Source organism: Coregonus lavaretus (genome assembly GCF_964263955.1).
Source record: "Coregonus lavaretus genome assembly, chromosome: 18".
Taxonomy (NCBI): domain Eukaryota; kingdom Metazoa; phylum Chordata; class Actinopteri; order Salmoniformes; family Salmonidae; genus Coregonus; species Coregonus lavaretus.
Window position 1 is genome coordinate 27,050,322 of NC_140005.1, and position 13,575 is coordinate 27,063,896.

The 13,575-nt window shown below is 42.8% G+C and overlaps 1 protein-coding gene across 1 annotated transcript; it reads left to right on the forward strand.

The window, feature by feature from the left end:
- Positions 1 to 6,831: 6,831 nt before the first annotated feature.
- Positions 6,832 to 12,962, forward strand: LOC311146020 (bis(5'-adenosyl)-triphosphatase enpp4-like). The gene is made up of 8 exons (XM_084182459.1): positions 6,832 to 6,994; positions 8,052 to 8,310; positions 8,499 to 8,783; positions 9,077 to 9,196; positions 9,640 to 9,838; positions 9,945 to 10,115; positions 10,208 to 10,477; positions 10,765 to 12,962. The coding sequence occupies exons 2-8, from the start codon at positions 8,053 to 8,055 to the stop codon at positions 10,863 to 10,865; spliced, it is 1,404 nt and encodes a 467-aa protein (XP_084038585.1). The 5' UTR covers positions 6,832 to 6,994; position 8,052; the 3' UTR covers positions 10,866 to 12,962.
- The last annotated feature ends 613 nt before the right edge of the window (positions 12,963 to 13,575 follow it).

Sequence of the window (13,575 nt, forward strand, 5' to 3'; positions counted from 1 at the left end):
CGCACCTTTGGGGGGGGGTACTGTCACGCCCTGACTCAGGGGACGTTTATTTGAGTCAGGGTGTGTATATTTCTATGTTTTGTTTCTAGATCGTTTAGATCTATGTTGGCCAGTGTGGTTCCCAATCAGAGGCAGCTGTAGCGCGTTGTCTCTGATTGGGGACCATACTTAGGCAGCCTTTTGGCACCAGTCTGTGTGGGATCTTGTTCCGTAAAGGTATGTTATTTGTCTACCTTGGACTTCACGTTTCATTTTGTTATTTTGTCGTGTGTTCAGTACGGAAATAAATATGAATGCATATCACGCTGCGCCTTGGTCCTTCTCGTTAATGAACGATCGTGACAATTGTATGGAAAAGGAACAACAAAGAAAGAACAAATAAAATGAATGTGCAGGTGAGTTAAAAAGAGGGACTTTACATAAAATATCCTCATAGTATGGATATTAATGGTGACACCGCCTGCCCTCCAGGACACCTACAGTACCCAATGTCACAGGAAGGCCAAAAATATCAATCAAGGACATCAACCACCCGAGCCACGGCCTATTCACCCCACTACCATCCAGAAGGCGAGGTCAGTACAGGTGCATCAAAGCTGGGACCGAGAGACTGAAAAACTGCTTCTAAAGGCCAGCAGACTGTTAAATAGCCATCACTAGCCGGCTACAACCCGGTTACTCAACCCTGCACCTTAGAGGCTCCTGCCCCATATACATAGACATGGAATCACTGGTCACTTTAATAATGGAACACTAGTCACTTTAATAATGTTTACATACTGCTTTACTCATTTAATATGTACAGTTGAAGTCGGAAGTTTACATACACCTTAGCCAAACACATTTAAACTCAGTTTTTCACAATTCCTGACATTTACTCCTAGTAAAAATTCCCTGTCTTAGGTCAGTTAAGATCACCACTTTATTTTAAGAATGTGAAATGTCAGAATAATAGTAGAGAGACTGATTTATTTAAGCTTTTAATTCTTTCATCACATTCCCAGTGGGTCAGAAGTTTACATACACTCAATTAGTATTTGGTAGCATTGCCTTTAAATTGTTTAACTTGGGTCAAATGTTTTGGGTAGCCTTCCACAAGCTTCCCACAATAAGCTGGGTGAATTTTGGCCCATTCCTCCAGACAGAGCTGTTGTAACTGAGTCAGGTTTGTAGGCCTCCTTGCTCGCACACACTTTTTCAGTTCTACCCACAAATGTTCTATAAGATTGAGGTCAGGGCTTTGTGATGGCCACTCCAATGCCTTGACATTGCTGTCCTTAAGCCATTTTGCCACAACTTTGGAAGCATGCTTGGGGTCATTGTCCATTTGGAAGACCCATTTGCGACCAAGCTTTAACTTCCTGACTGATGTCTTGAAATGTTGTTTCAATATATCCACATAATTTTCCTTCCTCATGATGCAATCTATTTTGTGAAGTGCACCAGTCCCTCCTGCAGCAAAGCACCCCCACAGCATGATGCTGCCACCCCCATGCTTCACGGTTGGGATGGTGTTCTTCGGCTTGCAAACATAACAATGGTCATTATGGCCAAACAGTTCTATTTTTGTTTCATCAGACCAGAGGACATTTCTCCAAAAAGTACGATCTTTGTCCCCATGTGCAGTTGCAAACCGTAGTCTGGCTTTTTTATGGCGGTTTTGGAGCAGTGGCATCTTCCTTGCTGAGCGGCCTTTCAGGTTATGTCGATATAGGACTCGTTTACTGTGGATATAGATACCTTTGTACCTGTTTCTTCCAGCATCTTCACAAGGTCATTTGCTGTTGTTCTGGGATTGATTTGCACTTTTCGCACCAAAGTACGCTCATCTTTAGGAGACAGAACGCGTCTCCTTCCTGAGCGGTATGACGGCTGCGTGGTCCCATGGTGTTTATACTTGCGTACTATTGTTTGTACAGATGAACGTGGTACCTTCAGGCATTTGGAAATTGCTCCCAAGGATGAACCAGACTTGTGGAGGTCTACAATTTTTTTTCTGAGGTCTTGGCTGATTTCTTTTGATTTTCCCATGATATCAAGCAAAGAAGCACTGAGTTTGAAGGTAGGCCTTGAAATACATCCACAGGTACACCTCCAATTGACTGAAATGATGTCAATTAGCCTATCAGAAGCTTCTAAAGCCATGACATCATTTTCTGGAATTTTCCAAGCTGTTTAAAGGCACAGTCAACTTAGTGTATGTAAACTTCTGACCCACTGCAATTGTGATACAGTGAATTATAAGTGAAATAATCTGTCTATAAACAATTGTTGGAAAAATTACTTGTGTCATGCACAAAGTAGATGTCCTAACCGACTTGACAAAACTATAGTTTGTTAACAAGAAATTTGTGGAGTGGTTGAAAAACAAGTTTTAATGACTCCAACCTAGGTGTATGTAAACTTCCGACTTCAACTGTATTCTGTAGCTAAGAAAGTAAAACTAAGTGTATGTTGTGTACTAAGCTGTTAGTAGCCCATGTGGCTCACTCTAATAATTTGGTCCTTTTCCCCCTCATAACTTAGCCTACTGTTCTGACTTGGTGGTGCACATGTAGCCTATAGCCTGTTTTAGAGAAATGTCATCATCGAATATTGTAAGAGCTTTCATTGTCTGCTTATATGCCCCCTTTATTTATCCTACGGTTCTGACTTGGTGTACAGGGAGAATACTATAAGAATGGCCCATGTTCTGAATTCTGTCGCTGAACATTTCAAAAGTGCTGAACAAATAGTTATATTGACTACGTCTGTCTTAGCTCGCTCATTCATGTCTTAATCAAAATTACAGATTGCCTCTTATCCTCTCATCATTCCCTTATGCCATAGTTTGTACATCTGAATTGTCAGTAGAAACCACATTTGTTTAAGCAAGTCACCCATATCAGCTATGTTTTTTAAAAAGGCAGTAAATGAGGCTGAATGAACTGTTTTGCTGCCTGACAAGGCTCCGCTGATAGCCAGGTGTAGCGGTGGTAAGGATTCAGTCCATGGTGCTGAAAAGAAAGCTCTGCTGTTGGGACAGCTTTATGTAGGCCCTAACAGTTTGTGGGCACTGTTTGTTAACGTTATAGTGCATTGAGTAAGTTTTACGACTTTGTCGTTGTGGGGGTATGATTAATCCCGCCCGGGCGCCAGTGTAGGCGTGTTTTGCATTGGCTGAAAGTTGAAGCATTCAATTTGGAACCGGGCTGCCTCCTGGGCGTGAGCCATGTGACCGGTTCAAAGCCCATGGCGAAGTCGGCTCAAAACAAAAGTGACGTTTAGTGTTGTGTTGCGGCAAAACATTTTTGGGGAAGTTTGCCCCACCAAGATTTACATGCTAAAATCGCCACTGCATATACAGTGGGGAGAACAAGTATTTTATACACTACCGATTTTGCAGGTTTTCCTACTTACAAAGGATGTAGAGGTCTGTAATTTCTATCATAGGTACACTTCAACTGTGAGAGACGGAATCTAAGAAAATCCAGAAAATCCAGAAAATCACATTGTATGATTTTTAAGTAATTAATTTACTTTTTATTGCATGACATAAGTATTTGTTACATCAGAAAAGCAGAACTTAATATTTGGTACAGAAACCTTTGTTTGCAATTACAGAGATCATACGTTTCCTGTAGGTCTTGACCAGGTTTGCACACACTGCAGCAGGGATTTTGGCCCACTCCTCCATACAGACCTTCTCCAGATCCTTCAGGTTTCGGGGCTGTCGCTGGGCAATACGGACTTTCAGCTCCCTCCAAAGATTTTCTATTGGGTTCAGGTCTGGAGACTGGCTAGGCCACTCCAGGACCTTGAGATGCTTCTTACGGAGCCACTCCTTAGTTGCCCTGGCTGTGTGTTTCGGGTCGTTGTCATGCTGGAAGACCCAGCCACAACCCATCTTCAATGCTCTTAATGAGGGAAGGAGGTTGTTGGCCAAGATCTCGCGATACATGGCCCCATCCATCCTCCCCTCAATACGGTGCAGTATTGCAGAAAAGTATCCCCAAAGAATGATGTTTCCACCTTCATGCTTCACAGTTGGGATGGTGTTCTTGGGGTTGTACTCATCCTTCTTCTTCCTCCAAACACGGCGAGTGGAGGTTAGACCAAAAAGCTATATTTTTGTCTCATCAGACCACATTACCTTCTCCCATTCCTCCTCTGGATCATCCAGATGGTCATTGGGAAACTTCAGACGGGCCTGGACATGCGTTGGCTTGAGCAGGGGGACCTTGCGTGCGCTGCAGGATTTTAATCCATGACGGCGTAGTGTGTTACTAATGGTTTTCTTTGAGACTGTGGTCCCAGCTCTTTTCAGGTCATTGACCAGGTCCTGCCGTGTAGTTCTGGGCTGATCCCTCACCTTCCTCATGATCATTGATGCCCCACGAGGTGAGATCTTGCATGGAGCCCCAGACCGAGGGTGATTGACCGTCATCTTGAACTTCTTCCATTTTCTAATAATTGCGCCAACAGTTGTTGCCTTCTCACCAAGCTGCTTGCCTATTGTCCTGTAGCCCATCCCAGCCTTGTGCAGGTCTACAATTTTATCCCTGATGTCCTTACACAGCTCTCTGGTCTTGGCCATTGTGGAGAGGTTGGAGTCTGTTTGATTGAGTGTGTGGACAGGTGTCTTTTATACAGGTAACGAGTTCAAACAGGTGCAGTTAATACAGGTAATGAGTGGAGAACAGGAGGGCTTCTTAAAGAAAAACTAACAGGTCTGTGAGAGACGGAATTCTTACTGGTTGGTATGTGATCTAATAAAGAAAGAAAGAAAGAATGCCATTTAGCAGACGCTTTTATCCAAAGCGACTTACAGTCATGCGTGCATACATTTTTGTGTATGGGTGGTCCCGGGGATCGAACCCACTACCTTGGCGTTACAAGCGCCGTGCTCTACCAGCTGAGCTACAGAGGACCATATACTTATGTCATGCAATGAAATGCAAATTAATTAATTAAAAATCATACAATGTGATTTTCTGGATTTTTGTTTTAGATTCCGTCTCTCACAGTTGAAGTGTACCTATGATAAAAATTACAGACATGCTTTGTAAGTAGGAAAACCTGCAAAATCGGCAGTGTATCAAATACTTGTTCTCCCCACTGTATCTCACATTCTCCCACATTTCAGGTTGGCAACACAGGGAACCCAAACATGAGCAGAAAAAAGTACTATTAATACAGAAAGTATTATCCCTTTTTCACAGCAACTATTTCCCTTTTTCTTTGATGTTACAAACAAACTAGGACCAACAAAAATAGCCTGCCTCTGACTTTATCTGAAACTTGCCCATACTGGTATATACAGTTATCAATATAATACCAACCAACCTCTTTTGACCTTGGGGGGGTTTATTTATTTCATGCATTATACTGCCATTGTACTATGGGAATGCACAATTAATAAAGATGGTACCATATGATCATTTTTGGTACCATTTATCATAATTGTGCGTTACCATGGTATAATGTATAATGCACATTAAAACCATGGTATTTCCATGATCCACATCTATACCATGGTAAAAGTGAGGCAATACCTACATGGTACTACTATGGTACTTTCATTCATACCTACTATTGGTACTTCAATTCTACCATGGTATAGTCTGAATCATGGAAATGTACCATGGTTTTAGCCTTGAAGTATGATGGTACTACCATGGTACTGCCATTGTACCTACATATTACTATGGTATTGCATCATTTATACCATTGAATAGATCTGAATCATGGAAATGCACCATGGTTTTAGCTTTGAAGTATGATGGGACTGCCATGCACCTAAATAATACCATGGTGCATTTCCATGATTCAGATCTATTCAATGGTATAAATGACGCAATACCATGGTAATATTGAGGTACACTGGCAGTACCATGGTAGTACCATCATACTTCAAGGCTAAAACCATGGTACATTTCCATGATTCAGACTATACCATGGTAAAATTGAAGTACCATAGTAGTACCAAGGTATGAATGAAAGTACCATAGTAGTACCATGGTACTGTACATTTTTGTAAGGGGAGGAAAGGAAGAGAGGAGAGGAGGCGAGAGGAGAGACAAGAAGAGGAGAAGACATGAGAGGAGAGACAGTGGGAGAACCTCAATTGCATACTACTCGCACCCTCTCTCTTAGCCGCCATCGCAAAAGAAGGAGGCGAGGAGAGAGAATGCTAAGATATGCGATTGAGATTCTCCCGAGGAGAGGAGAGGAAGAGAGGAGGCGAGAGGACACTTGTAGATCAGCCATTTGTCCACTGGACCAATCAGGAAGCATTTGTTGTGGGGTGAAACGGCTGTCAACGTTTTCTACAATACGATTGGTTGACCGAGCTGCTTGTCAACGGAGCGCCTCTATTTTGAGCAAATTTGACGACGCTGTCATTGTGGGGGTATGATTAATCCCGGCCGGGCAGGCGTGTTATGCGTCGGTTGAAAGTTGATACATTCGATTTGGAAACGGGCTGCCTCCCGGGCGTGAGCCAGTTGGCCGGTTCAAACCCCACGGCTAAATCGGCTCAAAACACAAGTGACGAAATTAAGCACGTAGTAGTAATTACTAGGAATCTGTGTTTTCTCATGCGAAAGGGATTGCTTTTGATAAAAACGCTTTATCTGCCTTCCCAATGAAAGGTAGTTAGAAAATTAAAACATTTATTTGATGGAAAAGAGATGTATGTTTCTGGAAGATGCACCATGCTACCTTGTTGACAAAATGACCGAGCGGCGCAGATTACTGTTCGATTTTGAGAAGAGCGCGTCTCCCTCCCCGCTTTCGCCCAATGACATGGCAGGCATATGCCCGGTACCCGCGGCTTAGCATAATCGAATCTGCCCATTGTGAGCTTGAAATGACAACAGCTAGCTACGAGGAAGTGAAAGCGGGTATATTTAAAACCAAACCTTTGCTTTTGGAGGAACATAGACTGAGAACGTCCACAGAACGACAATCTAATGAGAAAGCTGTCAGATACGTGTAATTGTTGACAAACAAGGTGCGTATGATGATCTTGCGCAATCCTTGAGCCGGCTGGGTAACGTTAGTAAACATTAAACGTTCGCTACCTGGCAAAGGTAGCTAGTTAGCTAGCTAGCTTACTTTTAGCTTGGAGGACAAGTCGTCAACTCTTAGTTAACTACACAGCTAGAGAGCTAATCAACTGTCTGTCAGGGATATGTGATGTGAACGGGGTGGTGTCAAAATACCTAGTTAGCTTGCCAACTATATAGTGTGTCATGTCATACAGGGCCAGCACAGGACTTCCTGATTGTCTAGCTAGCTAGGTCCATTATCTTCGTCGCGAGGTTGTCATATGATTTCCATGTTAAACCCTTGTCTGCACGCTTTACATATGGGCGGTGAGGTTCACTGGGACTTGTTTGACAATCAACACAGGTGTGTGTGTGTGTGTGTGTGTGTGTGTGTGTGTGTGTGTGTGTGTGTGTGTGTGTGTGTCTTGTGAGCCCTGCCAGATCACACCAGTGTTAATTCAGTATATTAGTCAGATTTCATGGAACAGTAAAAGATCAGAGTCCTCTCTGTTCTCCTCAGTAAGATGGTTAACTTCATCTAATGGAAACACAAACTAGAAAATTACATTTGGAGTGGGACGAGTCTCCCTCAGGGAGAGAGGGAGCTTTTTTCAGAAAGTTGAAGCTTGGAATACATGTATAACAAGGTTTTATTGGTGTCTACTCCACAAACCTAATTTGGTCGTTCTCTTTCGGTAAGTTTCCGTAGACTTTCGGTTGAAGCAGATGCACCTCCCCTTACTGCAATCATCGACTTCCGTCTTCTTTCGTATGCCTCCTTAAACACGGTCATATAAAGGCTTTATTTGCTTTAAAGCACAGGAGGCTGCTGAGGGGAGAACGGCTCATAATAATGGCGCGAATGGCATCAAACACCTGGAAACCATGTGTTTGATACCATTCCACACTTCCCGCTCCAGTCATTAACACGAGCCCGTTCTCCCCAATTAAGGTGCCACCAACCTCCTGTGCTTTAAAGTGTCTACTCTACAACACTAATTTGGTCTATCTCTCTCTCAGGATGTTAGTCCTGCTGTACTTCCTCTTTACCTTCGCCTCATTGGCTGCTTCAGTGGGGCAGACAGGAAGTGGAAAAGGATGTGAGGCGGGCGCTGCGGCCCCCATTCCGGTGCTGCTGGTGTCGTTTGATGGTTTCAGAGCCGACTACCTTCAACGGTTCCCTCTACCCAACCTAAAGCAGCTGTACTCGCAGGGAGTCCTGGTGGAACAGATTACTAATGTCTTCATCACCAAGACCTTCCCTAACCACTACAGCCTGGTAATGTATAACCTTTTACCCCTGAGCTCTAACCCCTTGTGAGTTATCGAGGGGATGGTGTACTACAAACATTTAAAAAATGGAATACCCAAAAAGCCTACTAAATAGGTAGTATGGGAATTCGATCACATCTGAATTCTAGCCAGCAGTTTGTACGACCCCTAAATTCTAACCTCTATGCCCTCCAGGTGACAGGTCTGTATGCAGAGTCTCATGGCGTCGTAGCTAGCAATATGTATGACCACGTGACTCAGAAGCATTTCACTACCTTCAACGACACCGACCCTTTCTGGTGGAATGAAGCCGCACCCCTCTGGGTCACTGCGCTGGATTGTGGGTACAAGACGGGCGTGGCCATGTGGCCGGGGTCAGACGTGCCGATCAGGAACAGAACAGCGACTCACTTCATGCCCTACAACCCCTCCGTGACCTTTAGTCAACGCCTGGCCAATGTCACTCACTGGCTGACTGGGGTATGTAACCTCTGACCCATAATCCCAGTTATTGTTTTCACTGAGTACTGCTTTCAGAGATGGAAGAGGAAGTGAGACATCCCACTCCCTAATCTTTTCTGGTTCATATACAGTCAATGAATTGAGCAGACCAGTCCCAGCTGCTATCGCATTGGTGTCTATGGGACAGCAACCCCTTAAGCAGACCGGAACTGTGACACATTTTTTCAATGGTAAATGGCCTGAATAAGTTATCTTCATTCATCCACCATCTTTGCTGCTTTTATGTTTTGCCTCCATTCCTCTCTCTCCAGGGCCAGGGTAATGGGGAGGGGCCAGTATCGTTTGCAGCTCTGTACTGGGAGGAGCCAGACAGGACAGGTCACAAATATGGACCAGACAACACCACCCACATAGGACAGGCTCTTAAAGAGGTACTGTACGTGTGTGTGTGTAACACAATATTACATTGCATTATGTGGCGCAGTGGTCTAAGGCACTGCATCGCAGTGCTAGCTGTGCCACTAGAGATCCTGGTTCAAATCCAGGCTCTGTCATAGCCGGCCGCGACCGGGAGACCCATGGGGCGGCACACAATTGGCCCAGCGTCGTCCAGGGTATGGGAGGGAATGGCCGGCAGGGATGTAGCTCAGTTGGTAGAGCATGGCGTTTGCAACGCCAGGGTTGTGGGTTCGTTTCCCACGGGGGGCCAGTATGAAAAAATTAAAAATAATAATAATGTATGCACTCACTAACTGTAAGTTGCTCTGGATAAGAGCGTCTGCTAAATGACTAAAATGTAAATGTAATTATATTGTGCTCAGTTCTGCTGATTTTGATCTGTATGGGTTTGTGTGTGTGTGACGTGTCTTAACAGGTAGATGACAATGTGGGTCTGCTGATGTCAGAGCTGAAGCATGCAGGGTTGTGGGGGCATGTCAACGTCATAATCACCAGCGACCACGGAATGGCCCAGTGTTCTGCTGATCGCATCATCAGACTGGATGACTGTCTGCACCCTGACAACTACTCAGTAATAGACCTAACCCCTATCGCTGCTATCATACCCAACGGAGGTACACACACACACACACACACACACACACACACACTTGCTATGAGTGAGACGTTTGTGACTGGTTAAAGGAGAGGTTGCTTAATGTGTGTGTGTGTGTGTCTCAGACCCCGAGGCTGTGTTTTCCCTTCTGAGTGGTTGCCATACCCACATGACTGCGTACCTGAAGAAGGACATTCCTGATAGGCTGCACTACAGGAACAATGACAGGATTCAACCAATCATATTAGTCGCTGACGAGGGATGGACTATCGTACAGAGAGGAGGGCTACCACGTCGTAAGGCTGTTACACATGACCCCCCCCACACACACACACACACACACACACACATACACAACTAACCCTCTGTCTGTGTGTGTACCCTCTAGTGGGAGACCACGGCTATGACAACACTCTACCCAGCATGCACCCCTTCCTGGTGGCAGTGGGCCCAGGTTTCCTTCCTGGTTACCGTCTCCCGCTGTTACAGAGTGTTGATGTCTACCCAATAATGTGTCAGCTGCTAGGGGTGCCACCAGCGCCAAACAACGGATCTCTGTCCCAGGCACGCTGCTTCCTGGCTGGGGAGGACTGTGTTGACATCCCCCTGGTGGTGGGACTGGTGTTGGGGGTACTGCTGGTTCTCATCACACTCACTGGTCAGTCTGCGGTATTGCTTGTAATATATACGTTACGTTATTATCATGTTTTAAGTGAACTATGTAGTTTTTGATATTGCCGAAAGAGAGAGAAGGAGCACTTGTTATATTTTAGATTTTGTCATTGACTTTAATATTTGACTTTTTATTATTGATATTGAAATTTGTACTGCACTGTTGAGGAGAGCTTGCAAGTAAGCATTTCACTGTACCGTTTACACCTGCTGTATCCTCTTACACGTGACGAATAAACTTTGATTTGATCTCTCTCTCTCTCTCTCTCTCAGGACTGTTCATGTTGTGGAGGCCACGGCGTCAGTCATCCTCTCGTCCCTTCCAACGCCTCTCAATACAGGACGATGATGATGACGACCCTCTGCTGGACTAGAGTAATCAGCTCCCAGCTTTACTAGACTGAACAACCACAGATCAGTACGTCATATCACATCCAACCAGAGATCATCACCACCACGCTCCCAACAACCAATCGGTACTCTGGTCAAACGTTTTTCACTAAATAGGGAAGAGAGTGTCATTTCAGACACAGCCATACTCTGTTTTAAGACTAAACAGAGCGGTTGTCAGATTTCAGATTCACACACTCCTCTTTCTCTGTGGTACCATACTCATGACGTATTCAAATAAATGCATGAACTATCAATAAACAAATATTGAACCATAAATAGATAATAAGACACCAAAGGGAACAGTTATTTGGTAGAAACAAACTGGGGTTACTTGAATATGTCTATATACAGAGAAGCCACCTATAATGATATAACATGTTATATATGTGAAGAAATGCTCTGTTAATTTGTAAAGATTTGCAAGACAATCATAAAAAGAAGAATACATTTTTATGTTTGCTAAAAGAGATTCTAGTAAAGGGAGGTAAATCTGAATATTGAAGAGTATATTTCATAAGAGTACTGCTATATTGCAGTAGTATATTGCAGTAGTAGTTATTGTTTGAACAGCAGTCATGCTGTAAAGTTGTTATATAGGTTTTATTAAGGGTTTTATTAGATAATCTGTAGACTACTAAGCCAGGGAGTGGTGTCAGAAACCGGAGTGAAGCTATGTTTCTGTTGATGGTGTTTGTTAGTCAGTTTATTTGATTATATTTAGTAGTGTGTGTTTGCTGAGCTAAGCTATAGCACAATATGGTTTCCTGTAGTGTTAAGGAGACCTGCTATACTGTTAGATTCATGGTCAGGGGCCTCATTTATAAACGTACAAAGTATACCCCAAAACATGCATGCGCCATTTACTTTTAAATTGTTTCAAATATACAATCAACCTTGCAGAATGCATGGACAGTGTATGGCATGTTTATTTAGAAAAAGTCAAAACGTTCTGCCCACACCTCTACAGAAATGTGATAAAATTAGCCATTACTCTTTCTTTTAGAAACTGTCGTGGCCTAATTCCAATAGTTACTCTTTCTTTTAGAAACTGTCGTGGCCTAATTCCAATAGTTCCAAATTATACAGCATATAAAGGGCGTTATTGTCACCATAAATGGTGAATGGCGGTGTTATAATGCTCGTTCACGCACGCACAGTTTTAGGATGGTTCGGATTTATAACGGGACATATGCGTGTGTATGGTGTGCACCAAGTTTATAAATCTCTATATTTTTAGACATATTATTTTTTTAAATAGCGCATGCAGATAGTTTTACATTTACGCAGCGGTTATGAATGAGGCCCCAGGTCCTTTATCTGAAAATAAGTTATTGAAGAAGAACTTTACTTATGGCTTCTGTTTAAGTTTCTGATTATCTCTTCAAGCTACAGTGTGTGTGCGTGTATGTCGGCTGAGAAAGGGTGTCCAATGTCTTTTTATTATCCTTTAAAATATTTTTATGCGCTCCATGTTTATTTTGCACCTTTTCGTTTGTGTGTGTGGTTTGTTTCCAGAGAGCTCTGATCTTCCATTATTAAATGATTGTAGTTGTGTAGAGAAGTCGAAGATCTGCTGTCACTATGGGTACTATACCATAGTTACTATGTTTGCAGTACTATTATTACTGTACTGTAACTATGCTGTTACTATGGTTACTGTATTGTTACTATGCGAACCAGTTGATGTCCCGCCTCCAGGTGGCTACTGAATTGGTCCTCTGTGTGTTTCTGCTCATATTGTCATTGAATGACACATAAAAGTATAAAGTGTCCACATTGTATCATTATTTTTCAAAATGCTTAGATTCCACCCCCACCCACTATGTCTTCCCCCTACCTATGCTTAATCATTACACTTGAATGTATAATTGACAGGTGTGTGTCTGTAGCTAGGTTTCCATCCAGTTGGTGACAGATTTTCATGCAAATATTGTAAAATCTGCATAAAACAATATGCACATTTTCCCACCAGAGATGTGTTTTCATCAAACGGACTTATTGCTGATAAAAGGATGTGCGTGATGACGTAGTGCACATAAAAATAATTCCCATGCACCTAATAAAAAATACAAGTTAAATGGGTTTCCATCTGCTGTTACTGTCATAGGCTACTGGTCTTTTTCCTTTCAAGCATGGTTTTGTTTGCTATTGAATGAGTGATGGATAAATGGTAGCCTAATAGTTGTTGTGTAGAGGTAATAAACCAGTCATGTCAGAAAAAGAGAGAAATGCCCTGAAATATGATTGATTTAGGCCTATATAATAAAAGTAAAATAAAAATATTAGGCAACGTGCTGCTATGTGATCTTCTTACCAACGGCAAAGGCATCTGGTTTTCATTAGGCCTACATTTTAATGATTTTATTAGCCTACCATTATTATAATTCCCATGCATCAAACACCTCCATTTACCCCAAAATAACAATATTTGCTTGCAATACAGTTGATCAACCACTAGAAGTTGTGCATATGCAATTTGTAAGATTTGCATGGAGTTATGCACACTTTCCCATCAAGTTCAAAATGGATAAATTAGATACATTTAGATAAATAAGGCCCCAGGAAACAACACACGTTGGAAAATGAATTGTTTTTTTTAAATCTTCAATTCAGTCACAACATAATGTATTAAAATGGAAAGATACAAAATGTTAGTAGATACTGACTCATGTAACATTTGTATATTGTTCA

What these genes read in the sequence shown, in the direction of transcription:
- LOC311146020 (XM_084182459.1), top strand. Translation starts at nt 8,053, where the DNA reads ATGTTAGTCCTGCTGTACTTCCTCTTTACCTTCGCCTCATTGGCTGCT. An exon ending in TAGGACAGGCTCTTAAAGAG is followed by an intron (nt 9,197 to 9,639) that starts GTACTGTACGTG and finishes GTGTCTTAACAG; the next exon opens with GTAGATGACAATGTGGGTCT. An exon ending in GGTTCTCATCACACTCACTG is followed by an intron (nt 10,478 to 10,764) that starts GTCAGTCTGCGG and finishes TCTCTCTCTCAG; the next exon opens with GACTGTTCATGTTGTGGAGG.